The sequence below is a fragment of the Gallus gallus genome, chromosome 1, assembly GCF_016699485.2.
Source record: "Gallus gallus isolate bGalGal1 chromosome 1, bGalGal1.mat.broiler.GRCg7b, whole genome shotgun sequence".
In the NCBI taxonomy this organism is placed as follows: Eukaryota; Metazoa; Chordata; class Aves; order Galliformes; family Phasianidae; genus Gallus; species Gallus gallus.
In genome coordinates, this window is record NC_052532.1 from 118,433,085 (window position 1) to 118,460,289 (window position 27,205).

The window sequence follows — 27,205 nt, forward strand, 5'->3', positions numbered from 1 at the left end:
CTATTAGAACAAATATGGAGCTGTCCAAAGAACAGAAGCATATCCAAAACAGGAAGCGACAGTCACAAAATCACATAATCACAGAACTGTAGAGGCTGGAAGGGACCTCTGGAGGTCATTGAGTCCAACCCCTTGCTGAGGCAGGTTCCCTATAGCAGGTTGTGCAGGAAAGCGTCCAGATGGTTCTGGAATATCTCCGGAGAAGGAAGCTCCACAGGCTCTCTGAGCAGCCTGTCCCAGGGCTCTGTCACCCTCACAGTAGAAGAGATCTTCCTAGTGTTAGTACAGAACTTTTTGAGTTCCAGTTTCTGCCCATTGCCCCTTGTTCTATTGCTGCTCACCACCAAAAAGAGTTGGCCCCATCAACTTGACTCTCACACTTTAGGTATTTGTAAACAGTTATGAGATCCGCTCTCAGGCTTCTCCATGCTGAACAGTTCCAGGTCTCTCAGCCTTTCAGTCAATGACCAGTAGAAGAAAAGATTTGTTCAGGAGGAGCTATGGATCTGAAAATCCTGAAAATCTGGTAGAGAAACAACCAGAATGAGCTACCGAAAACAGATCCAGCCTAACTACAATGGATTTCATGAAGAGACATCTTTTCAACTCCTAGACATAATAATCTCTCCGGGATCAGGAATGGGGAATACTGTCTCTGTCAAAAACAGTACGTGAATTTTCTCAACTATTTTTTATTTCACAATGAGGAAGTCATACTATCAGAAAACTTACTGTTGTGTAAGAGCAGAAAGTGCCTGGTCTCTTTCACTTTCAAGTCAGAAGAGTCATGTGATTTTAGAAGTTTCAGGAAAAAAATAAAATAATAAAAACCAACCAGCCAAACAAAAAAACCCATATTTTCCAGCCTGAACATTTTTGAGTCTTGCTCTAAGTAGCTTAGAAATATGCTGACATTGTGTTACCCCAATTCATAGGATTTAGATTTCAAACTCACAAGGTGCAAGAATAAAATACTTAAAGAACCCCCAGCCTCAAAATTAGTTTTATGAACCAGTAGGAAATATAGAAAAAACAACCCCCCATAAAAAACCCCACTCATGATTAAGATATCGAGATCCCAGAGCTTATGATGCAATTCTTTATTTATATGTTACCACTGGTATTTTTTTTTCAGTGTAATAGCAAGCATATTTAACAAAGAGGTTCTAAAAGAACTCAGTTTTGTGAGTAAATCTGACTGCTGAGCTTTGTACTTTTGAAGCAGCTTCTAACACTTGCCTCAGGTCCGTTTGCCTTTAAGAACGTTTCATGTCATCTTAGAATCACAGAATGAGTCACCGAGTGGTTTAAGTCGGAAGGGACCCTAAAGATCATCTAGTTCCAACCCCCCCTGCTGTGGGCAGGGACGCATTCCACTGGATGGGTTTCTCAATGCTGCTGACGTCACTCTTGATGTAGCAGAAATCGATACTTAAATTCCTATTCAGCCTATTTATTTACACTTCTGATGGGAATAAGTGTAGGTGTTCCAGTATTAGTAGTATTCGCTGGTATTAATACAAGCATATGAGGTGCCATGTATTTTGCTAAGGCGTGCTCTCCCCATGTCCTCCACAGAGACAGAAGCCCAGTCTGGTCTCAGCCCACAGGAAACAGTCATGCTGGTTCCCCGGGATCCTTTAATGGTGATGTGATCGAACATTTTATTCAGAGAGCTGGGAACCTCAGCTGGGCACTCACACTGATAACATGTTTTTAATTTGCACCCAATAGTCTGTATTTTCTCCCCTGTTGAAGACTCAAAGTGGACACCAACTTTCTTTCCTTACTTTCCACTAATCAAACTCTTTAATTTTTGGTTTCTTCCATTGCTGGAAGTTTCCTCAAATTCTTATGTTAGTGCCTCTCTTATGCCTCGGTGTTTATAGTAGATAAAGGAGAGAAGGATTAGAAATGCTTAGCCACATTAAAATGCAGTGAGTTCATTTTTTTTTGTACTACAGTATTAATGGCCTAACCAGGGAGGTGGTGGAGTCACCGTCCCTGGCAGTGTTCAAGAGGTGTCTGGATGAGGAGCTATGAGATATGGTTTAGTGGCTTGTGGTAGCAAGGGTAATGGGAGGATGGTTGGACTACATGATCCTGTAGATCCTTTCCAACCTTGTGATTCTATGATTGTTTACAAGTATTTCAGTCCAAATTATATCTCTTTGTCAGATCTCCAGAGCAAAATACAGACAGTGCATATTCAGATAATGCTCAGTGTTGATCAGTTATTTTTCCTGACTAGCGTGAGGACAGCATCCAGGATTCTCCTAGTATTTCACTTGACTTTCTTTCTCTTTCTTAATCTCTTTTTCTCTTTCTCTCTTTCTTTCTTCCTCTTTCTTTCTTTCTTTCTTTCTTCCTTTCTTTCTTTCTTTCTTTCGTTCTTTCCTTCTTTCTTTCTTTCTTTCTTTCTTTCTTTCTCTCTTTCTTTCTCTCTTTCTTTCTCTCTTTCTTTCTTTCTCTCTTTCTCTCTTCCTCCCTTCATTCTTTTCCTTCCTTCCTTTCTTTCTCTTTTTTGCTAATACTCACAACTGATACTTATGAGTCCACAGTTGCTTTCGGATATTTTTTTTCAAGTAGCTTACAGTTTATCTGTGCGTGGTAAAAAAAACCGTCCATTTATATCAGAGTGGTAAAAAGATACTGCAGTAGTACGGCTCAGAATTTGTGGCAAATGCGGAATTAACAGGTTCATGCAATTAAACTACACAGAATACCCATATACCAGAAATACAAGGAACGTTACTCTGTGTTACTGCTTTTGAAGACATCGCAGAATCATAGAATTACAGAACGGTTTGGGTTGGAAGGGACCTCAGAGCCCACCCCCCCCCGCCCCAACCCGCGCTGTGAGCAGGGCTGCCCCCCACAGCTCAGGCTGCCCAGGGCCCCACCCAACCCGCCTTGAGCGCCCGCCACCGCCCTGGCTGGGGGCGGGAGCACCCCAGCGGAAGGACCGCGCACGAGCGCTGCCGCGCTGTCCAGCCGCGCCTCTATGGTGCTGGAGGACCGCGTGCCTGGGGCAGGCGTGGCGCCGCGGCGGGGCCCGTCCTGGCCGCGGTGGGGACGTGGGGAGCACCATGCTGACCGCACGGTAAGGCTGCCCCGCGGCGCGGGCTGGGCTGGGCTGGGCTGGGCAAGTCAGGTCAGGTCAGGTCAAGTCAGGGAGGCCATAGCTCCCCTCTGTCACCTTGCAGTCCGCCGGCCGGGGGGACGGGCTGTGGCGGAGCGGGATGCGTCCCGTAGCCCCTAACGGCGGGGCTGGGCGCGGTCACGGGCTGAGGTTGTAGTGCGGGAACGTGGGAGCGGGCAGCGGGCTCTGAGGTGAGAGGCAACAGGTCGGCTGCTGGATGGGCTGTGGGAGGGAGCTGGGTCCTTACGGAGGGCTGTACCGTCACCACCGCTCTGATCGGTGGGTATGGGAGTCTGCGGAGCTGCACGGGCTTCTCCTCTGGTGCCCAGCCCCGTGCCTTGCCAGGAGGACTCTCTTCTGTCCGCAGGGGTTTTATTCCTTTATCCCTGTGCTGCGTTGCCACCGTTCTGCTTGCTGTGCTGCCTGGTTGAGCACTCGGTGAATTGTAGGGTGGGTTGCGTTCTGTGGAAGGTCTCGTGGTTGGCCCTTTGGTGCTGAGAAGCTAAGGGATAATCCTGCTCTTTGGGTTTGTTCAGTGTTGCACCCATGCCAAGCCATGAGCAGGAACACCAGGGTTAAGCTGAGTGGCACTGAGTTGGAGGCTGTGTGATGGGCACCTCAGGGTACTCCACCTTCCACTTTTGTGCATTCCAGCCCCATGCAGGTGAAGTGTATTTTTAGGGTCATGGCTGATTTTCCAGATGCACGCAGACCCTGTCTGCGGTGTAAAAGCTGGTGTTCAGTCTGAGCTGGTGGTCCTGGTGCATCAAAGAATCATACGGTCACAGAATGGCTGCCATGGGCAGGGCTGCCCCCCACCAGCTCGGGCTGCCCAGGGCCCCATCCAACCTGGCCTTGAGTGCCTCCAGGGATGGGGCACCCATAGCTCTCTGGGCAGCTGTGCCAGCACCTCACCGCCCTCTCAGGGAAAATTTTTTCCCCCGACATCTAATTTAAATCTCTCTTTTATTTCAAAACCATTCCCCTTTGTCCTATCCCTATCTACCCATGTAAAAAAAAATTGATTTCCCTTCTGCTTCTGAACAGTCAGAGTCAATGTTCACCTCCAGTGAATCATTCATCCTTCCTGTTTGCAGACGGTAGCAGCTGGCTTGAATTGCTGTATACACTGCATCTGGTTCTAAAAGTTGTACTAAAAGCAAGGCATGGAGGTTCAGAAGTAACCAGTCCCATTCCAAATAAATCTGATGTTATTCTCACAGCCTTAAAACTAATCGCACTGAATTTCCTCCACATAGGTTGTACGCCGTGCAGAAACTTCCTTCTCTTCTGGCTAGAACACTGGTGTCTGGGACCAATGGCTCGCCATTGCTTCCAGACATGGCTGAAGGTAAAGTAACTGCCTGTACTTTGAAAGATTTATAAACGTTTCTGAGCAGCTGACTTTGTTTATATGGTTTGTGTACATTGCAAATGGGCATGCCCTTGCCTCTTACGTTACAAATGTTTAGAAAGCGTCAGAAAATTACTGCATGTATTTGGAGATACATGGCAACAAACGTGCGTAGGTCACTGAAGTTACGGATGTCTGGATCTTTAGTCTTGGAAGAGCAAGCAGTTCTATTTGGAGGAACGACTCTAGCTGGAAAGTCAATGCAATAAAGCAAGGTGCTGAGAAGCCTGAGTAGAATGGCCAAAGGACAGAGGAACTGAATGGAAACAATGAGTCGTACAGAACTTTTAAGTTGTCAGTGTTGCTGATTTTATAAAGTTAGAGAAACCTATTAATCTGATTAGCATGATTGCCTTGTGAAAATGCACTTTGTCAATAGAGCTTTGTGTGGACAGATTGTTTTAACACTCTGCTACTAATAAACCACAGTGTTGCTGTTTCAGAAGCATTAAAAATGTTTCCTTGCATTCTTATCCCATGTACTGAGGAACGGAGAGGAGGAAGAGGACTAAAACTAGATACAAACTAGTCCTTTGTGGATCTCTGCCCATTACTGTTATTTTTTTCCCCTTTACTCTCTAAATAGAGACCCCAGGTTATTCGGTTAAAGAAAAGATGAGGGTTTTGGGTTGCTAGATGGCTTTTCTTCAATATTTGTTAGATATAGTAATTTGAGAGGTTAAAGGAGAGAAGCAAGGATACAGGACATTGCATAATTGCAAATATTGCCCTGCTCTTTTATTTGGATGTTTTGTGATGATATCACCTAGGAAGCCTATAAAAGTAGCAAAGCTACCCTGACCTTGCCTCTATGTTGGGTCTAAAGAATACTAATATTTTTGGGGCTATAATAACAGTAAATGTTTCAGGTTCTGTTCTAAAGCTGTAGCATTTAAGGAAGTTATGCAAACTTCTGTTGATAAGTTAACTATTTTCCTCGAATTTGGTAGACACGCTTTCACCGAATGCCACTTACTTACTAGCTTTTTACATGCTTCCTCCCAGCTTTGGGTCCCAGTTGTGAACTTGCTCTCATCTAACATGTTTCTCCTAAACACACACCATGCAGGTCTTTGGAAGTTTCTTCTGAGTTAACTCTCATCCTGCTTAAAATGCTTCAGATATTGGTTCCAAAATATTTGCCAAAATAAGTGGTAGCACCCAGTCTGAAAAGCTGTTTGCAATTACCCTGCAAGCAGATATTACATGGAGCCAGTAGGCAAAGGAATTGGAAAGCTGGAAAGGAAAGACTAACTCAGCTGAAATCACAAAGGTATTGGCTATAAACCTTGGCCACGAGCAAGGACAAATTGCTTACAGTTGCTTACTAAACTTCAGGGCTATCTAATTAAATGGAGTTTAAGCAGGTAAAATAATTAAGTAAACTCCTTAATGGATGTAATTTCCGTTGTTTCTTTTAATTGTTAACCTAACCTGTGTTTTCCACTCCACAGGACACTTACCCATTCACGTGAATAATGGTGTGTTGTGGTAACCTGTGTATATTTTGATATTTGCTAAAATGCTAAACTTCCTTAGCTACTGTTTTGCCTTACTTCAGCATTCTTGAAAAGTGAAAACCTCTTCTCTGTTGACTTGCTTAAACCCCTCTTTGCCTTCTGTAAGGTTGTTGGTCATGACAAGTGAGTGGCTCTGGTCATCTCTGTGACCAGACTGTTGTACTAGACCTGTGTTTGTTTCTGATAGCATGCTGGATAACACATTTTTAACTGCCCTGTGGGATACAAAATCTCTTATGTAGCAGCTCCTGCAGTACTTAGCTTCGTGTTAGGTGTTCGAGCGAAGAAGGCTGTCATTCAGACACAGTGGATATCTTCATCCTTCCCAGAAGGCCAGACCGAGCTCTGCACCAGACCTGGTGGTAAAATGTGTCCTGGTGATGTGCCTCGACCTGGGGAGACACCTACATGAGGGAGCGTGGATGGCAGGGGTGGATGCAGTGAGCTTGTCCAGCAGCCCCTGTGTACTTCGTTACTGTGCTGCACAGCTTAAACAAACTCAGGCCCTGCTGCTCTGGATTTAATGATCCACTGACCACAGATGAGGAACTGGTGTGAAATACACAATGTGATAACGAGGGATACAATCCATTTGTTGTCACTGTTATGTGTGTCTGAGATATTTGCCAATTAAAAAAAAAAAGTGTATGAATTTTTATACTTAATTATTTTTTATGAAATAATTGACATCTAGAAAAGCAATGTAGTTTTCCCAGGGAAAAAAGAGAGGAACTACATACTTATGAACCTGTAAAATGGACTACATTTAGATTGGCAACATCTTAGAACCACTTTTACAATATATCCTCTTATTGCTAAAACAAAAAATATGTGGTTTCAGCTTGGCAAATATATGCCTAAAATTGAAATCAGAAGTATTGAATGAGACTAACAGCGTATATACGTGTTTGCAGGTTTGGACCCACGATATTTCAGAGCTTTTTACCTCTCTAAAGCTGACAAGGAAGATGAACCTAGTTTAAACCAAGACAGAGAAAGTGCTGTTTATTCCCTTTCCATCCCTGCACAGTCCACACGCTGTTGGAAATTGGAGGTTTTGTCTTCTAGAAGCTAAAACAGCATTTCTGCTAACATGGTATTAATCAGTGCATGCTATGGCAGCTTCACAGGTGGGGTGTGAGTAACAGGAAAGTAGTACTTATTATGTAAGCAAGCCTGCTGTCTCTTAAGAAAAAGAAGTCAGAACCTTCTGCCTCTTCAAAAAAAGGAAAAAATAAAGGAACTCTTCAATTTCCAATCTTTTTTTTTTTTAATTGACAGTTTGTTGTTGGAATTAGTAGTTGAACTCATTTCCAAACATTTTTAGCTTAGTTTCCCAAACAAATGAGGCCTAAGTAATCTTTTTTTTTTTTTGTCTGTCTTCTTGTCCCCTTCTTCCAGAACTCTTTGTTGCTTGATGCCAGCAAAAATAGATGAGCACAAATCTCAAACCGTGTGTCCAGAAGGTTTGTGGAAATTGCCTTTTGAATCAGGGGTCACGAGGGTGCTAGAGCTAGTGCTGCAGGTTGGCCAGTGACCTAATGGCAGTTGGCAAGTACTTGGCCTCTGTATGTATGGCAGCTGGCTGTCAGCCTGGCATAGCTCTGGGCTGACCACAGCTCATGGTGTACAGAGGGGAGCTGAGGGTGCTGCAGGTAACGAATGAATGGAGAGCTCTGTGATTTAGTTTTGTAGGGAATCGGGCTTAGCTCCAGAGTTCACTGGACAGCTAGCTGATCTGTGTGGTGAATACTCACAGAAGCGTAGGGATTGGAAGGAATCTCTGGAGATCATCTCGTCTAACCCTCAGGCATTCAGTTTGTAGTTTGCAAGGTCTGATGGTGTCTCATAAAAATAATCAACTCATGAGTCATTAGCAGCCTGCTTTCTGTTTCCTTGGGAATGGTTTTTTTTTTTTCCTTTTCTTGATAGCCCCTCCCTGATGTGTCAGCACCTATTTTGTCATAGTATTTAAACCCTCTTCTGTAAAAATCTTTGTAAATAACCAAGGAATCCATGTTATCCAATCCTTACATTTCTTTTTTTTTCTGAATTTGGGAATGTTTGCTGGTTGGTGTTTCCAAGTAGCATACATTCACCTGCCTAACAGTGACAGAGTATTGTCATAGATGTGATGAGAGCTTAGTGCGCTTAATAGTCTTATCCAATGAAAGAGTAGAATAATTAAGTAGGTTATTCTTGAAATTTAGGAAAGCTTTGGGCAGAGCTAATATTAACACAGATAGTGTAGGCAATGTGGAAAGAAATTTTACAGAGCTCTCTTCAGTGCTGTTCTTTAAGGCTGCTAGAAATTTAGGCTATGGAGTCCTCCTGGCAACAGCCAGTGTGCTGTCATTCCCTGCCCTTCATGGGTAGATCTAGCTAAAAATAATCTTTTTTTCACTCTGTCTCCCAGCTACACTACTCTTTTTATGGTCCTCTTATGACTTTCTGGTCTGTGTTATCTTTGTTGTCTGTGTTTAGGCTAAAATATTTTCACATCAGAATTCTGTGATCTGGTCTTGGTCTGCTCCTTTCTTCATTCAGCTGTTAATTAGCACTGCAGGCATTCAATTGCATTAACAGACACTCAAAATGCATTCTTTGTTGGCTGTACAAAATAAGCTACAGAATCATGTTACTCAACCCGTTATTGTGATACACCTACTAACAGCATCGGTGGATTTGGCCAAATTTTCTTTTTTTCAGGCTACTACTTGCATGAATTTGCTTAATTTTCTTATTCTGGGATGAGGATTGTGCTTTTTAGCGCCAAGCAACCCCACATTCATCACATACAGAACCAAGCTTGGTTTGCTTTGATTTTTTTTTGTTTGTTTTGTTTCAGTGCGGAGCAGATTGAGGGATATAGTGGGAGCATCTACCAACTGGAGGTACAGTGTATATTAAATATATTGTGCTTTATTTCTTAAACCCGGAGGGAGCTCAAAGTTTTGGCATTAGAAATCAACAATGATAGCTAGGTGATGGGAAGAAAGCAAGATTGAAACTAAAAAGTAATGCAAACAGGGTTTTAAATCGTTACTTTGTGAATCACAAACTTCTGGGATTTCTCTGGCAGATCTTCTGCATCAAGGGAACAAAATACATGAGCTTGATGTTTTATAAGATTCTCATGTTAGCTTGGAATCTGATGGAAGTTTAGAAGCTTTAGAGCTATACCAGAAATGTTATGTTGCAGTTTTTCTCTTATCTGTTGGTGGATTATCCCCATGGTGGATTTATCCTGCGCTGGATTCGTAGGCAACTGGGTTGGTTCTGCTTGAAGCAGGCTGCGCCATGAATGGCCTGGCAGCATCCATGCAGCCATAAGAGTGTCACCTTGGGGCCTGTGCTCTCCATTTGGGAGTATCTCAGGCATTTCCTCTCTCTGCTGTAACTTAACTGCAGATTAATTTATACTTAATTTTCACCATCTTAAGTTTTGCCTTTATCCAGGTTACCTACCTCCCCCTCTACTACCTTGGCTAAGCCAGAGTTTACTATAATCCCATAGCTCTTAAGAGTTCTGAACAAATCAGCGAAGCAATCGGGAAATTTTGTTGCAGATTGATTGGTTCCATGTTTACTTTCTCGATCATTAATTTTCTAATGACAATATTTGCTGAGCAAATTTCACATTTAGTGCACTGATAAGGAAATGTGGAGAGGCTTGCATCAGTGGAGTATCTGATATATCCTGGCACTCTAACTAGGTCTATCTGAACAGTATTATAAGCACACTAAAGAAAATACCTGAATCTGGGAGGCTGCTTTTTTTTTTTTGGTAGGACTGATAACCAAGCATGATGGGACTTGAAATTTGTGGTAGTTCACCATGGGTTGAGAAGTTGCTGAAGTCTTTCCCTCAGTCCAGAATGGCTAAGGAGGAAATGTGCTATATGAAGCACTGTCTGAGGGTCAAAGCCTTACAAGGCTCTGGTCAAATCTAATTTTCTATCCTTTCTTTTCCCCCCACTGACACCCAGTCTGAAAGGAGAGCTGGGTGAAGCTAGGATTGCCACAGCAGTGTTTTTCTTAGATAGGTACATTTCTTGTGCTGTATAAAATACAACATAAGTGGTTTGCAGGGAGTTGTATGCTTCAACTATCATGCAGAAGGTCATGGAGCCCATAGTTGGGAGTGCTGGAGAATGACTGACTTACTATGTGGGAGGGTTTGGAGGACATGGATCGTGTAGACTTTGAGGTTCCACCTCTACAATAGGCCATCAGAAGGTTGGCACATGTGGAGAGTGAACAGCCATTCCCTTCACTGGGTTAGACCATGAAATGACTAAAGAGGATCAACCCAAGGGAACGACTTGATAGGGTCGTGAAATGGGAATGTCGGTGACATTTTGTATTAAGAAGAAACATCTTGCTTATTTACTGATTCTGTTTTTGTACCTGTGTAACTAAAACAGTGCATTTGTTCATAGTTAGTATGGCCCAGTAATTGTTACTATAACATGTTTCTACATAAAGCAACTGGGTCAGATTACAGAGGATTTAGCCACTATTGAAGTCAGTAGGAATAACTAATCCATAGAAGTGTATGTAAGAAGGCCTTTGAAATTGTTCTGAAGTGCAGCCTAATGCCAGATTAATGGGCTGACTACATCAGCTGTAATGAGGTCTAATGTAAAATCTGTAGCCATTTCAGAAACAAATAATGCCATTTTGCAGAATGTTTCAGGCAGTTATTAGCTACTACTTAAATTGAATCTTATTGCTGTATGACTGATACTGTAGTATGTAGAAGTATTGTCAGTTGAAAAATATTGTTGCCTTGAGCCCGATATTTCTGTATATTGAAGAGTACCTTCTAAAGCTGAAGTCAGGAAGAGCTCTGCTGCTGACCACAGAGGAGCCTGGAAGGCACTGGTGAAAACAGAATGTAGTTGAAATGTTGTGGTTTTTCATGTGCTTGTAGGCAAACTTTGGATTGCTTCTGATTAATTTCTCTTAAACCTTTCACTGAAAGGCCTGGAATACAAATATTAAAAAAAAAATAAAAATAAAAGCCTAATCCAAAGGTGCCTCATCTTGGACACTGCACCTTTTCTTAGTCAACTGGTATATTCCATTTCTATGCAGTGGCATAACTTAGAAAACAGTATAATTAGGGTAGGTTGTTAACTTCTCTCTTTTTCTGAAGTCTGTGCTAGTCATGTTGCCCACATGAGGTAAAACATTTCTTTTTTTTTGAAACAGTAAAAAGAAAAAAGACATTTTTTGCTAAACTTCTGCTGTTTTTGACTATGAAGAATTACTGCTTTCTCCCTCTCCTCAAACAAAAAAAACCCAAGCCAAAAAAGTCATTATCTCGTAGTACGACTAGTACTCAAAATTAGTCCAAAGCCAAAACTTAAGGCAAACTTTTTGGTGAAAAGGTTCTCCCTTCTTTCCCCTTCTTTCTTTCCCCTTCTTTCTTTCCCCTTCTTTCTTTCCCCTTCTTTCTTTCCCCTTCTTTCTTTCCCCTTCTTTCCCCTAACTGACTTTGTTAAATGGAATGGCACTCAAACCACAGCAATGCAGCATGCACTCCTGAATGAATGGCACATATCCACTACATGTTTACAGTTAAGTTTGGTTAGTGTTTTATGCCTTCTCACACACTGTGAAATGAGTTAATAGTTGTGCATACACATCTTGCTTTACACCTGAAATATCGTGTGCTTAACCTTGAGTTTTCTAATGCTTTATTGATGATTCAAAGGATGTTGTGAACTACTTGCTTTATTCAGTTAGGCTACACTGTTAAGGTGAGGATGTTTTGGATGAACAGGTAAGAGAGTATGATGGGCAAGGTTGTTGCATCACAGGTGATTGTGCAAGGAAGCAGCTTGGAAGATTGGAAGGAAGCAACAGCAAGTTGGCTGTACTCCTTTGTGAGACTTGCAGCTCCTCTGGACGTGGTGGGACTGGAAAAGTAACTCTGAATTATTGCTCCCTTTTCTGTATTATTTCTTTTCACAACTTTCCGGTTTAGTTGTAAGATATCAACAGAAAGAGAAAGGGAAATACATAGACTAATTCTCAATTTTTTGTGTCCTAGTTAAGTGTATGCTGCATGAATTGATGCTGAGAGGGAAGAAATCATCTGTGGATGACAGCAATACTTAGCAGATTAGTTCTCTTAGTACTAACCAGTATGTCTGCTCTACTTCTTGGGAGAGATTATAAGTTGACAGTCCTCTAAAACTGACATGGTAGGAAGAGTTGTAATACAGTAGCTATGGAAGACATGAATAGGCACAAAGCATTACAGGTTCAATTACCCGTGAGCTGTGTTGTTTTTGAACTAAGTTGTTCTCTAGGAGAATCAATTTTGTAGCACATGGAGTTGGATGCATTTTCTTCATCTCTTTATTGTAAAATATGTGCTTGCTACTGATAGACTATTTAAACCTTTCCTTCAGTAGTCTTGCTTTGTAAATTGATTTATGTGCCTTTCTCTTTCATTTCAAGACACACTTGTTTTCAATTATTTTTTGTTTTCCTTTTGGTTATATGAGATCCGTTAGCTAGGGTTTCAGCTGTTTGGTATACTGTTGTCATACTCCAGAGTGTTTCCTTCCTTGCCAGGGATCATGTGCAAGCAATGCAAGAAAGAAAAGCTCTTCATACTTTACTGGCAAAGCGACAGGAAGATCTCCCCCCTAGAAGAATGAAAGATAGCTACTTGGAAGTTCTTCTGCCTCTAGGAAGTCAACCTGAAATACGAGAGAAGTATCTGAATGTACACAACAGCGTAAGGTAACAAAGCAAGTATATTACACCTACAATAAAGTGCTAACTTTGATGTATCATGGATTCATTTATTTAATTGTCAAAAAAACGTATCTTACAGGTTTGGAAGAATACTTGAAGATCTTGACAGTTTAGGAGGTGTGTATATGAGCCTGTGAAAAGAATACACTAATAATGCAAAGAGAGTGAGTTTGAGTACTGCTTGTTATAATACAGTATGTCCACAGAGGGACGATCACATCAATATGATGTCCTTCTCTAGGGAGAAGAAAAGAAGATACTGATGCTGAAAGAGAAGGAAATCCCAGAATCGTAGGGTTTGGAAGGGATCTCTGGAGATCACCCTGCCCAACCTTGTGCAGGTTCCCTAAGCACAAGAAAGCATAGGGACACTGGACCATCTGCAGAGGAGACTCCACCACCTCTCTGGGCAGCTTATTCTGATCAACTTATAAGATATTGTCTTTGGCAATGGGATTCTGATAAATCCCATTCAGACTCAATTGTATTGTTGCCATGACTGATAGGCATTAACAGTTCTTAGAATTAGGGAACTTTAGGGAAAGAAAGCCTTGCATTTCCTGGAAGGACAGAGATCTTTAATCTCATGAAGTACAAACAGATAATTTTGAAAACTGTACTGAGTGAAAATCACTTGAATACAAAGAAAAATGTCTTTGCAACATTGTTACTCTGAGTCTGTTTGCTTGCATATACTCTTCTGAGCAAAGCTAATTGAGTTAAATAGTCATTTGGCTAGCAGGTATTACAGTGTGATAAATACCTCCAACTATGCCTTCATGCCTGTGAGGCATAGTTTATCTAATCTGCACCTCTTTAAAAAAATCAGTATTTGAAAACAAGTCCTCAGATAGTATGCATCCCTGAACAACCTGCATGAAATCAAAGTAGGCAAAGTAGGGAAGGTTATGAAGGATCTGAGGCAGACAGCTGCAGGGATAAGGGAACAGATGGGGTGGGAATGGAAGGAGTGGAGTGACGGGTTGATTTAAATTTATCTTTATAGTAAGTAAATATGCATCTAACTGACACAGCTGCTTAATTACTGCTTTTTCGTTTTAATAGTAATCCCCTGAATTATGTACATGAAAATGTGGACGTTGTGCACTCCTGTAGTATGATACTTCAGTTTGTGTTTTGTAGGTGCCTCTTATGCTTCACAAAGATGGTTTTGATCTGTTTTGCTAAAGTTCTTGTTTAAGAACAAACAAACAAACAGGAAAACTAAGAGCTGACTCCATTTTGGTATCTTCACAGTTCTTATTTGCTACACTCACACCAAGCAGGAAATGCAGCCGAGATCTCCCTTATCCATAGTTACAGCCCTGGTAGATAAAATCAGTAAGTGGCGATTTGATCAGTAGAAATGTTTTTATGTTTATCTTACTTGCTCAGCAGCTACTGTGTTGCCATGGTTGTTACTGAGGATACCTTCTTCCATCTCCTGTTGAGTTCGCTTTATACTGGTTTGGCTTTGAATTCTGGAATGCTCAGGGTTTTCTTGAAGGAAGGAACAGAAGAGGGTTCTGTGGATGCTTTTCAGAATTTCCTATTTCCCTTCCTTTAAAAACACAACTTCAGTGTCTCCTGCGCTTCTGTGTTTGGTTTCGTGTTAGCATGTGCATCTCTTAGCTTTGTTATTGAACAGTGTTTGTTCTGGTGGAGCTGAGCCTCGCTCCTGTCACATTCTGCTGAACCCTTCTGTGGGTTGGCCGTCTGTCTGACAGATGCATGCCTGTTTCCTCTTTTGGTTTTAGTAAAAACAGGTAAAGCAGAAGCTGCAGGGTTGTCCTTTGCAGCTCTTATCTTTTCTGACTTCATGTGTGTTGCTGCTTACACAACACAGAAACACACATCTTAGAAAAAATAGTCTTTCTAATATTAACTGTGAGTGAGTTGTCTCCAACAATCTCCAATGTTTGTCTTGTAGATTTGTGCAAGAAAGTCATATATCCGGACTGTGACATCAAATTTACAGGCAATGTTTCTTGGGTTGGGAAGACCTCAATGGAAGTGAAGATGCACATGTTGCAGGTTAGTTCCTGTGCCTTCTCTCTCTGCTGTGACAGTCACAAGTTGCTGCAGAGTGAGTTCTGGGTGATTACATTAGCAGTCTGAATTACATTTCCTAAAATAACCAAGATGATTTCAATTGGTCTAGATGTGGCAAGGTACTCTGTTGCTAATCTTTCTTCAATACATTAATTTTTCTTAAGCAGCATTTTGTAATTAACTTTGAGAACAGCATACTCATAGAGACAAAAGAGGTGGCTCTAGTGTAGAAGATAATGCTAAACATGACATTCTTATGCTGAGTGGTGGCAATTTGGCACTGAAAACAAATTGTTGTTTTGGCTTTTCTCAGAATAAAGGGTAAATCATCTTACAATGCTTATGTTGATTTTATTCTATTGTATTTATTTTATATTTTTCCCTGGATGCAAATAGTAAATAATTAGCATTCCTCCACTTAATGTTTTTGTTGCAGAATTCCAGTTTCAGTGCTCTTTTCTGTTTAGCCTTTTGTCAGAGGTTTTAGATGACAAACTGAAAGTTAAGTGCAATTGCGTAGGTGATGTCAGTTGAATAGCTTGCTAAAAACCTTTTGTAATTTGGGAGTTTAAGATAGAATTGTTTCCTGTCTCTTTCAGCTACATGATGGTGATTACAGCCCTGTGTTAGATGCAACCTTTGTCATGGTGGCCAGGGATCCAGAAAACAAACGGTAACTTGTAGGACAAGGAAACAGTCTTAACAGACTGCTATTGTGGTGAAAGTGTGAAACATGGCAGCTGTGTGTGTGTGTGAAGCTGTGCAGAGTGGACTATAAATGAATTGTGTAGTTGGCATTTGCCAACAGAATATATCACTTTGCTAGGGCATGCTTCAGAGCATTGAGTTCAGGAGTCAGGTGACACTAGGAACTGCTGTTAGCCATGTGGTCTGTCCCTTTTTTGTGTCAGATTTTCCTCTGTTTGAATGACTGTCCTCATGAAAACAGAAACCCACATGTGTTATACAGTAATAGTTAGAATTAATTGCTTTCTTGCCTAAAAAACTGAAAGACTGAGTCTCAGTGGTTCAGAATCACAGAGTGGCTGAGGCTGACAGGGCCCTCTGGGTCCAACTGACCCAACCTGTGCCCCATCAGGGACAATCACAGCAGGGTGCCAGGCCCACATCCAGGCAGCTTTTGCATATCTCCAGGGAGGAGACCCCACAGCCTCTGGGCAGCCTGTGCCAGTGCTCCGTCAGCTGCACAGCACAGAAGGGCTGCCTGGTGTTCAGAGGGAACCTCCTGTGCCCCAGTTTATTTCCATTGCCTCTGGTCTTCGCAGTGGGCACCCACTTTAGAAATGGGTTGGGGACAACTAAGGAGAAATCTGCATGGGTTTATGCAGGTAGCTTAAGTCTTCATACGGACTTCAGTGGCTGTTCTTCAAGCCAGCTGACCGCAAGCACACTGTGTTCCGAAAGTATTCAGTGTGAGATGAAAGCCCTTCAGAGAGGTACAGAGTATGCTAGGTTGGGTATAGTGCCACAGAAGCATGGCTGTGTGGCTTTTGAACCATAGCAAACTTGCATTTCAGCATCTTGGGGCTTTGACGAGAGAACTAATGGAGAGGGGTCCTGAGCTGGAGAGAGAGAGAATGAGCTGTGCAATGGAGCAGGAGCTGGTGTGTCCCAGCAGTGCAACGTTACAGCAAACCAGGGAAAACAGTAGGCAGTTCCAAGTGAAAAGTCTCCTGCAGGCTTTTTGTTACCAAAAGATAAAGGCTGAGGGTGGAGGTGAATTGGTTGGCAGATCTGCATGTTTTTGTGTGTACGTATGTGTATGTATATGAGTGTTTGTGTGTATAAATACATATTATTCTGAACATTTATATAAATGTTTAAAATATAAAAAACAATCTGTGGAAATTACAGGGAAGAATGGGTCTTGAAAATAAGCCTCTGCCTTGCCTTGTGAAAAGAAATAATTAAGCTCTATGCAACTACATTAGAGTACATTTATTTGTGCAGTTAAACAGACATAGGAATTGGGACTTAAGGCAGCCTCACATCATCCTTTTTGATAAGCAGTGCACATGTAAACAGCTTTTGGCTGTTGATAAGGCTGTCGTGGGAATGTGTAGATTATGAGAAATTTTGCTAGCTACAGCACTGTGTTTCTATTCCAAAAGGAATGTTACTGTTAAAGTCTAAAACAGGTGCACAAAACTGTGCTAGGTCACCACTTCTTCAGAAAACTGTTGAGAAACTCAGTAAATACTTTAATGATCTTCCATGTAATCCATGGCTATAGTTTTAGTTCCTTAAGAAGCATTGCTACATCAGTTATTTTTTCTTAATTATGCTTGATTATGGTTGGCTCACTTCACTGCCTCTTCAGGACTGAGGTGAATGTGATATTCTGTTGGCAGCTGCTATATTATGAAATAATAGAGTATTTCTGTGATGTAATCGGAAGTACATCTTTTAATCTTATAGCACATTTGAAAAACACAAATGGAACACTTAAAATGTTTTTATGGGACAAACTCTTTTATAGTCTGTAACTTACCAAATAAGTCTCTGTCCACAGGCCAGCCTTTGTTAATCCACTTGTTCCTGAGAGCCCTGAGGAAGAAGAAATCTTCAAGCAAGGAGAATGTATGTCACGTTTCCTTCTAGAATGCAAATCTGCCTCAGGTCCAATTTAGTAGCTGGAAGGAAGTAAACTGCAGAAGTTCTGCTTCCTACAAATGGTCCTAATTTGTTTAAAACCAAATTTTTTTGGTCATGTATCGTGTGTCAATATTGCTGAGAGTTTCAAAGCCTGCTGTCTCATTTTTGGAAACTCTTCAGCTAAACTGATGGGCAAGGATGCTCCTGGGGTACTCTGCACCCCACGCTTCTATTTCCAGGCTGCTACCTCGATGTCAGCGCTGAGAGGAACGTGGGCTTTGTGGTTGGTTGGTTGTCCCCGTGGTGGGTCTGCTGGAGCACATCACAGCTCCCTTCCTGTCTGGGTGCCCAAGTTCCTTTAGGAAAGAAACTCAGAAAATGGAGGGGAGAGCAGAAGTAGTGTAGCTGTATCTTCTTTTTTTTTTAATCACACATTTGCATTTGTGTACCATTGACAAAACCTGAAGAAGGTTGTTTATTTTCTGTGGTGTTCCTTGCTTGATATGTCTTTCTGTTCTTCAGTAAGGGAGAGTACTTAAGGGAGAGTACTTAAATTCCCTGTAAGAGGAATGGATGTTACTCAAGATGTCCTTATTTTTTCTTAGTTACAGTCAGTTCTAAAAGCCAAATTTCTGTTTTGAGTCTAGTAATGTGAACCTCTAGCTTTTAATTTAATGGAGGGAAAAAAAAAAAAAGGAAAGCCAATTGATTCCAGATTAAAATCTTCAGAGCCAAATCAAGTGTTTTTTTTTTTCCTTTGAATTCTAATATACCAATGTATTTTCTGCTCAGTGAACAAGTTGAAGAGGATTGATTTCAGCACTGCTTCCTTACTGAAAATGGCTCCCACTGCAGAAGAAAGAAATGTCATTCATGACATATTCCTTAATACACTGGACACAAAGTAAGAAAGGGAAGGGTGGCAGAGAAAGGAAGTCTTGAGAAAGAAAAGTAATGCATGTTTTGAGTGGGCTCTTTGTGGGTAGTCTGGTATGAAGGCATACATTTTGCTTTCCCATTTCACCATTTAAGCTCTGGGGTATTTTACTTAGAAATGCAGGCACAAACTTTTATGTCCAGTCTGCTCTTCTTGAAAGAGTCCTTCATCATCCAGGAGTGTTAGCCGTGCCAAGGTGGTAGAAGTGTTAGTGCAAAGAACTTCTGAGCAAGCTGTTATGAATAATCTCAAGGAAAGAGGTTAATGATGTTTACCCAAATAAGGGAATTGAATGGCTTTATAGCTGTGTGACTTGCACAGTGCAGGAGTTTTCTGTCTTGATAGAAAATACCTCTTTCAGGGCAGGAATTGACCATATTTAGATCAGGTAACCTTGCAGTGCATTGAAGGTATAATACCTGCTAACCTTTTTGGAGTGAGATTTCTGTGAAATTGTTCAGTGTCTGTGATTGTAGAACAATGTGCAATAACACCACTGCACCGTTGTATTTGTGGATAATTTCTTTAACTTACTAACGTTACACAATTGTTATTTTTTGAAGCTGTTTACCACAGTGAGACGTACCTTCCATTAAAATTAACAGCTGTGCTTTGTACACATTCTGCCTGGATTTGAACAGCTCCAACTCTCTACATGCTTGATGTTGACTTTCTCTTTGAGCTTATTATGTGCTTTTGGACATGGATGTGTCCAAAATATGGATATGGATATGAGCAGACATTTCTACAAGATGAGAACTGTAGTCTTTATGATGCAGTAACAAATCAGGAGTATTGTTTTAGATAAGGCTTCAGGATCAGTTGGAGCTGCTTTCAATGACAGCATTTCTGGGTGGTGGTATTTTTCTGTGTGTGTGTTTGCGTGTGCATTTGCTTCTTGTGCATTTCTGACTTTCTGCATTGTGTTAATGTAGGTTATAAAGTGTATTGTCTCATCCATAGGACAGTAAGTTTTCGGAGTCGTATATTGCCACCCAATTCAGTGTGGATGGAAGATGCAAAGCTAAAGGGCCTACAGATTTGCCATCCTCAGGTATTTTGAAAAATGTGAATAAATCACAAAAATAGTTACTTAATGAATTATGATTTGTCTTTTAAGACTACTCAATCTGATATTTTGTTTAGGTTATGCAGTCCTTGCACTGTATTCAGATTTTAGTTTCTTTTGCCATTTTTCTCCTAGTAGAAAAGAAAATTCATAATTTAGAATAGAACAGAAAATATCTATATGGATTGCCACTGCAAATCAGAAGATTTTTCTTTGCTTTTTTTTCCTGCCACACTGCTCATTTTGCCTAACAAAAATCACTTGCAGATTACTTAAGTTGGACTTCCAGTTGATGACAGTCTTGAGTTTTTGTCTTATGTTATCAGTCAGATGAGTAAAGTTGCCTAGGACATTCGGACTTCTGTCTGTGTATTTCAGTAGTGCTCTTCATGCGTTCAGAAACTCAGAGTTGAATTGAGGTGCAGTCTTCAACACAGCATGCTGAGAAGAACAGATGTGGTATAGCAGTTTGATTTTTTTTTTTTTTTTTTTTTGTTTTTGTTTTCTGTGTACAGGAGCGGAACATCTTCAACAGGATCTTTGGGGGCTTCCTAATGAGAAAGGCATTTGAACTGGGATGGGCAACTGCTTGCAGTTATGGGTGAGTTGCGGACTTGCAGTATATATAGGATGGCTTAGGTTGGAAGAGACCTTTAAAACTCCCCCAGCCCCTGCCATGGGCAGGGCTGCCCCCACCAGCTCAGGCTGCCTGGGGCCCCATCCAGTCTGGCCTTGAGTGCCTCCAGAACGTTGATTGGGAAACCATGCTAACCAGCCTATTGACATGAATAGAAGAGACCTTCATGTCCAATAGGATGTTCCACCATTCATGTGCAGCACTGTTTTTCTTGAGTGCCTGTCGTGTTTGCGAAGAGTTTTATATCTTATTCCTTGGTGCTTGGTTTTTAAACACGTGAAGATAGAAAATGCATCTTTTTTTCTGTTTTGTTTTATCTTGCTAAGCTACTGGGATGGATTTTCGAAGTTTTCTTTCTAAATGTTTATTTAAACATTCTGTTAAATAAGTACTGCATCTGCACACAAGAGAAATGGTTTCTGAACAATTTCTAGTAACAAGTTGTGCTTAGAAAGTGTGACTGAGGTCATAACCCAAGACAGATGCCATGAAGATTGTCTAGCAAGTCATAAGATACAAGAATAATGCAGTATTATATCCTTAAAGGATGTGTACCTCTATGCGTGCAAGAGATTTTGTCCACTTATTTTTGTCTTGGCTGATAGTATAATTCTTTAACATTCTTCCTATGGTCAGCATTTAAATAAGAACCTTGTTTTCTAGTGGCCATTTATGAAAATGCTGTCAAGGAAATAGTTTTGATTTCTGCAAACATAGCAGCTGTTAAAGAGAAGAATTTTCCCGTTTTCTTGCTCAGGTGTTCCAGACCTTTTATTGTCTCAGTTGATGATATCATGTTTCAAAGGCCAGTTGAGGTTGGATCCTTATTACTGCTTTCTGGACAGGTAGGAGCTGATTTCTCTTCAAACAGCAGAAAAACTACGCCTCTTGTTAGCATTGTTGGTCAGTGATAACAAACAGCACATTACAAGAGAGTATTATTTTCTCTACTCAAATGAAGTCTACTACAGTTTTTCAGTGGCAATGATATACTATGAACTGTAACTCCTGTCTTAACTGTCTAGGTCTGTTACACAGAAAAAAACTACATCCAGGTTCGAGTCCACAGTGAGGTTTATGATGCAGATACCAGAGAGCACCACACAACCAACATCTTCCATTTCACATTTATATCAGAGAACGAGGTCCCACGTGTTGTCCCCAAAACATATGGAGGCAAGTATCCAAATAATGCATTGTCACGATAACTGTGGAAAAGACTTTCTGTTGTAACACTGATCATCTTTCTAGATGAACAATTGGCATTTGAATAATATAACAATTTCCTGACAAAGCACATATATTTTATGCTTTGGTGACAATATGGATTGCCTCTTAAGCTTGCCTTTCTATGTAATTGCCCGCTGTCAATACTAAGTTTCTCATGTTGTTCTCTTTTCTTCACCTTGTTTCAGAGTCCATGTTGTACTTAGATGGGAAGCGACACTTTGCTGCAATCATGAAAGAAATCTGAGAGGGCACCGAGTGCTGTGTCAGTTGTGTAGCAGCATGCTGGCTTGGAAGGAGCAGTCAGTGAGCCATCTCTGGGGACATGTGCTCTCAGTACTAAAAACAAGCAAATCAACTCCCCGCTCCTTTTCAGTGCTATATACGTATTTGCACATAAATGGGTTTTGTTTAATTCTCTGCTCTTAGGAATTGTTGCAATCTACTTCGGCACATCAGTTCTGTTAGGAAACAAGACTGAAAAAACTTTAGATAGATGGCTTCTCTTGTCTGCTTTGAACGATCTTGCTACCCCCCTTGCTGTCTTGTCCCCATCTGCCTTCTTTCCCTTGGTAGCTCCCCTCTGTATTTCTCTGGGAGGGGATAGAAGTTCTTTCAGAAAAATATCTACCATCAGTAGATGCACACAACTCAAGCCATTTGACTTGTATTTGCATGTAAATTAGGTTTAAGGTATTGTTTCCGAGGAAAGGTGCAGGTGTCTGAGCAGCAGCAGAAGCTCAGAAGTTCTGAGTGTGTGCACGGTGTCCAAGCAGGTGTTTTCCATCAGTTAGGATTTTACGAGACTGTTGCAGCTTCTGTTTTGGATGGTTTCCTGTCCTCGTGGGACGAGTTCTTCTGTGATGAGCTGGCTGGCTGGTCTGTTCTGCTGTTGTAGTTTTTCACAGCTGGCCCTGTCAGCCTCTTCGAAGAACTTTTTTTTTTCCTTTGCTGTAATTGCACGCTAGTTCTTGAATGAATGATTTCTTACTGCCTGTAGAGTCCTGATTGGCGAGAGTGGGTAAGACTGGGAAATGGTATTGTAGAGCAGAATGTTTTGGACTCTTAAGGCTCAGAGGCGGAGAAGTTCTTTAAAGATCTTTTCCCCTTGCATGCACTTGTTGGCTATCGGTATCCTACTGGTATTTAGCCTTAGATGGAGTTTACCACCCACTTTGGGCTGTATTCCCCTCCTCAAAAATGGAAGTGGCTGTGTTTGATTGACACAAGAATTAGATGTCCAGAGGATCTGTGCCGAGCAGATGGGTGAAAATGACGTGACAGTACAGATGGATGAAACAAGCTGATAAATCAGTGGGTTGTGATTTTCATTTTAGAGTAAGAAAGTTTTAAAAATTCATGTTTAGGAGCAGCTTTCCTTGATCCTAGAAGGATAGTCTGAAGTTAATGGCTCTTAAAGCTGATGGCTTTTTGTGTAATGAGACTGCTACAATAACGAAGATACGCATCCACCTTTTCTTTCTAAGAATTTGCTGCCTGTATTTATAGACTAGGAAGCTTTCCACTGGGGGAACCAGGGCTGTTACCTGATCTGGATGGGATTAATGCAATGCAGAGATAGCAAGCTCCTGGCTCCTTAAGTTTCTCTCTTTGGTTGCTGATTCAGCCACATAGCAGTTATTTTCTTTAACGGTTATGCCACTGTGGGTGTGTATTATATTTTCTGTTCTCCTTGTTTCTAAAACTCTTTGGAAACTGAATATACTTGACTGACCATACAAGTAAAGAACTGAAATTCTATCCCAGCTTCTTTCTTCCTCACTGCCTGTGCCACTGCTGGGTATTCAGACATAAGCAGGAATGCAGGAAATGGAGAGAGAGGTTTCAGAACCAGATGTTCTTGCTTCTGACTATATGCAAGCTTTTATCATTGACCCAGTGGTTCTACATGGATTGCATCTGCACGGTAACTGTAAGTTAAGGGGACACCAAATTGTTCCTCTGCCTTCTCTGTTTTATTTAAATATGAAGTTATCATCATTTCTAAATTCAGCCTTTGGGAAGGGGGTGGGAGAGGAGAAAAGGAGATGGCAGAGCCTGAAGCGAGGCGTGACATCACACCTCTGGGCACAGGAAAGAAAAGGAATCCACAAATGAAGACACTTAAAAGGATGGGTTCATGATAACTTAACCATTTACTGCAATCACAGTAGTTACAAAGATGTATTTACAGCTGTGCAGGACTTGTGTGTTTATATATACATATGTAAAACATGTAAAATGCATCTTTTACTATATAGAAATATAATTTGTTCTTGCATATTTTTAGTCTGGGACAGTAACTCCGCACTGTCACCCTCTTTGGAAATAGGTAAATGAATCTTGGTTCAAGGAACATTATTTATGCATGTCTCTGTGTACCCGTGCGTATCAGATGAAAATTATTTGTTTTTAGATCTTGCATTGAGAATAAAAACATTTTACCATAGTAATTAATGCTAAGTTTGTATTGGAGCCTAACGGGCAACCTCTTCCTGGACTTGGGCTAGAGTTATTAGTTGAAAATCTTTGTATTGATAGCTAGCATATCTGGCTGGAGCTCTGTAGCAGGAAATAGATGTTTCAGTGCTGTCATGTCATGGAGTACAGCGAGGACGAGGCGGGCTGTGGGAGTTGGATGGCCTCCCCCTGCCCTTCTCAGTTAATGCTGTTGTAAAAGGAGAGCTCTGCGATTGGCTGAGTGCCCAAAAAGCACTTTGTTTTCAGTGCCTCTATTTTTCTGTGTTTAAAAAAACAACCTTCCCGTAACAGCTTCTGGTAGCACCTCTTCAAATATTTGTGATACTATGGCAGCTAAGCTACAAAGTAAACAGCGCTGGCCAGTGAGTGGGGGCTTTAATTCAGAAACTACCTCTAAAATTACTGCATGTCTGATTGCTTTTGCTGTACGTCCAGCCTTTGGTGACAGATTGGCTTGCTGGTCCTCCTCTGAATGCATTTTAAAGTTGATATGTGAGACAGTACTGCTTCGCCAGCTAACAGGAAAAGAAGAGAGTGGAGGTCTTGGCCCTGCATCTGGGAATGATACATTCCCAGGTATGCTAATAGGACCATGGACACCCTTACCTAAGGGCAGGAGCTAGCATTGCATGTAGAAGAGGCAAGTGGGATTCCATACTGCCTCGGCACTTTATTAGCATGAATGAGCCAGAATGAACTTCAGATGTTTAATTGCAACTGCCTCTTCTCTGCCTTTGCCTACTGCAGACCACATTGACACTGATGTATGCAAACTCTAGTTTCATAAAGTCGTTTCTTTTTCTTGGTGGTTTTGCTAGAAGATCCCCAAACCTCCACATACTGGCTGTGTCATGCTAAGCGTTAAGCAGTCACCCCAGACTCTGAAGTAGCAGCTATCACAGCATCATCCTTAGTTACGTGATTGGTTCATTGCTATTTTACTGCATTTATCAGGCACGTACGTAACATGAAGAACATAATCCTTCCAGCAAATATCAGTGCAGAGTACAGCTGTACGCTTTCAAAAGCTTTATCCACTCTGTTCCCATGCTGTTAGTTTATATTCTGCTTTCCGTCACTGCTTCCTTGATGTTTCCCTGGAGATAGGGGAACCGTTGCCTGGACTGCTTTGAATTGTTTCTCACACCATTGTATGATGGAGGGTGATACAGAAATCAGCTGATGCCATTAAATGGCATATGGTGGCTCAGGGTGCTCTGAAATAAAGTTCTTGATAGATTCAGTAGAACGGCAGTGGCTTTAGTAGGCAGCAATAAGCAAGACTCTCAGCTTACCTTTCATTTCAAATCTTTGCAAATCCTATTAACAATTCCAGAATGAGAGACTACAGTGTTTTTCTTCCTCATGTTCCCAATATTCTTTCATTCACGGGTCTATCTTTCCTCCTTTGTTGTCCCTCTTGTTCCTGGAACTTCAGCCTTTCTTTCTGCCAGCTATCCCCTCTCTCCCCTCAAACATCAGCATGTCTGTGTTTGTTCTTTTTTACTCAGGATTGTCTTTCCTCAGCTTCCCTGCCAGCATACCCAGACCTCTCTGTAGAACCCCATTCTCTTTCCATGGAAATAACATTTCAAGCCCGTAATGTGATATGGGGAGTCAGGCCTTTAAGGACTACTTTGTAGAATCATTTGAGTTGGAGGGGACCCTTAAAGTGCCATCTGGTCCAACTCTCCCCTGCAATGAATAGAGACACCTACAGCTTGATTGGGGTGCTCAAATCCCTGTCCATCCTGACCTTGAGTGTTTCCATGGGCAGGGCATCCACCACCTCTCTGGACAACCTGTGCCAGAGCTTTTCTTTTTTCAGTAGACATTCTTGACTCTGTTTTCTCAGCTTGGGGTTTGTCCAGCTTTCCGTGTCTGCTTTTTGTTTGATGCTGTCACTGTGATCTGCTACAGAGATAGAGCCTGTGGTTTTGTTCTCTGACTTGTTACTTACCTGGCTCACCACGGAGCTATAGGTGGGCACGCATTCAAAACACAGGGAATAGCTTATTGCTGTTTTGTAACATCTCATTAGCTGGCTTAGTCTAACAGAGTTACACTTGCTGCTAGCACTAGGTTTGAGTGACCTGGCTGGAGGCAGGCACAGTTGTACTGGTGTTGCTGGAGAGCAGGGCACAGCTGCTACAAGCAGGCACATAGCTGAGGCTTGTTTGATGCCTTTGGCTGCTTATGACCAGCCACGAATAGCTGTGCCTGCATTAGTCATGCTGCAGGCCTGGAAGATGTTGATAATATTTTAGGCGCTTCAGGCTTGCTGAAGGCTTTAGGCAAGACTCTGAGTAAAATCAAGTGGCTGACTTACAACACAGTTACGTGAGAAACCTACTCTTCACATGCTGCCCTCCAGTCTTGGAGATTCGGAGATGGCAGGGGCCGCAGCAGCATGTCAGCAGCCCTTGGCACTTCATACAGCTGTGCCTCTCTCACCCTTTGGTGGGACTCAAGCTCCTCCTTTCCCCAGGCCTCTTGGGGATGGGGCGGTAGTGCTCAGTGCCCCTGTGCCTGAGTGAGACATGCACTAAGGTATTACTTCTCTCAGAGCTGAAGCCATGGCCCAGCAGTTGTGTGTGGTCCCTGTGCAGTGCCGCAGCTGGGCAGTACTCATCAAAGTTTACAAAGCCACGTAACTTCATGGTGAAAATACAGCTGCTGGGCTAGTTCTGCAGAACCTTAGTGACGTGTGTGCACGGGGACAGGTATTGTATGGTCTAGTGGGGGAAGAGGAGGTCTCAGGAGCGTGGGGCCCAAGGCTAGCAATGCAGTGGTGCCAGATTAGAGCTGGGGGGAAGCCTTCTCTGCCTTCTTTGCAAGGATAATCTTGGTGAAAGTCGCCTTCTGCTCTCAGGAGATCTTTATCCAGCTGCACAAATGCTAGAATGCTAAAATGAAGGTGAGGTAGGAACAATCAATAAAAGACATGCTTGTGAAAAGGGTCTCCGGTGCACACAAGGATTAAGTGTGTCTTATAAGGTCATTGTATTTTTTTTCCCCTCGAAGGAAGAAATGTGTGTATGTGACCCACAGGAGTTTCTGAAGGCCATTGGGCACGTCAATACTCACCTTGGGGTCACTCCCTTACAACTAGAAGCTATGGCTAATGAGAGAGGGGTAGAGCAGAAGGCTAACCACTATGGACCTCTGTACCAGTGTAAGACCTGGGAAAATGCAGGCCATCTGTAATGGAACTGATCTTATCAGCATATCTGCTACAAATACAAGCATGGAAGAAAAAGTCCTGGTTCAGCTCTTCAGTCAGATGAACTAGAATAGCAGTACTTTATTTCATGCAGTTGTAATGAGTTATGC

General features: G+C 41.9%; 1 protein-coding gene across 13 annotated transcripts; it reads left to right on the forward strand.

Annotated features, from left to right (window-relative positions):
• Positions 1-2,955: 2,955 nt before the first annotated feature.
• On the forward strand, positions 2,956-23,844 carry ACOT9 (acyl-CoA thioesterase 9). 13 transcript variants are annotated; one of them, XM_046940569.1, is made up of 18 exons: positions 2,956-3,103; positions 4,402-4,493; positions 6,011-6,037; positions 6,991-7,206; positions 7,478-7,542; positions 8,925-8,970; positions 12,668-12,838; positions 12,933-12,970; positions 14,111-14,194; positions 14,784-14,887; positions 15,505-15,578; positions 17,439-17,506; positions 18,314-18,425; positions 19,422-19,512; positions 20,043-20,128; positions 20,922-21,009; positions 21,190-21,340; positions 21,580-23,844. In XM_046940569.1, the coding sequence occupies exons 4-18, from the start codon at positions 7,187-7,189 to the stop codon at positions 21,636-21,638; spliced, it is 1,257 nt and encodes a 418-aa protein (XP_046796525.1). In that variant the 5' UTR covers positions 2,956-3,103; positions 4,402-4,493; positions 6,011-6,037; positions 6,991-7,186; the 3' UTR covers positions 21,639-23,844. The 13 variants fall into 13 exon arrangements, with proteins under 13 accessions (XP_046796525.1, XP_046796527.1, XP_046796539.1 ...); XM_046940571.1 differs by having other exon boundaries at positions 6,991-7,172; XM_046940583.1 differs by lacking the exon at positions 7,478-7,542 and having other exon boundaries at positions 6,991-7,172.
• The last annotated feature ends 3,361 nt before the right edge of the window (positions 23,845-27,205 follow it).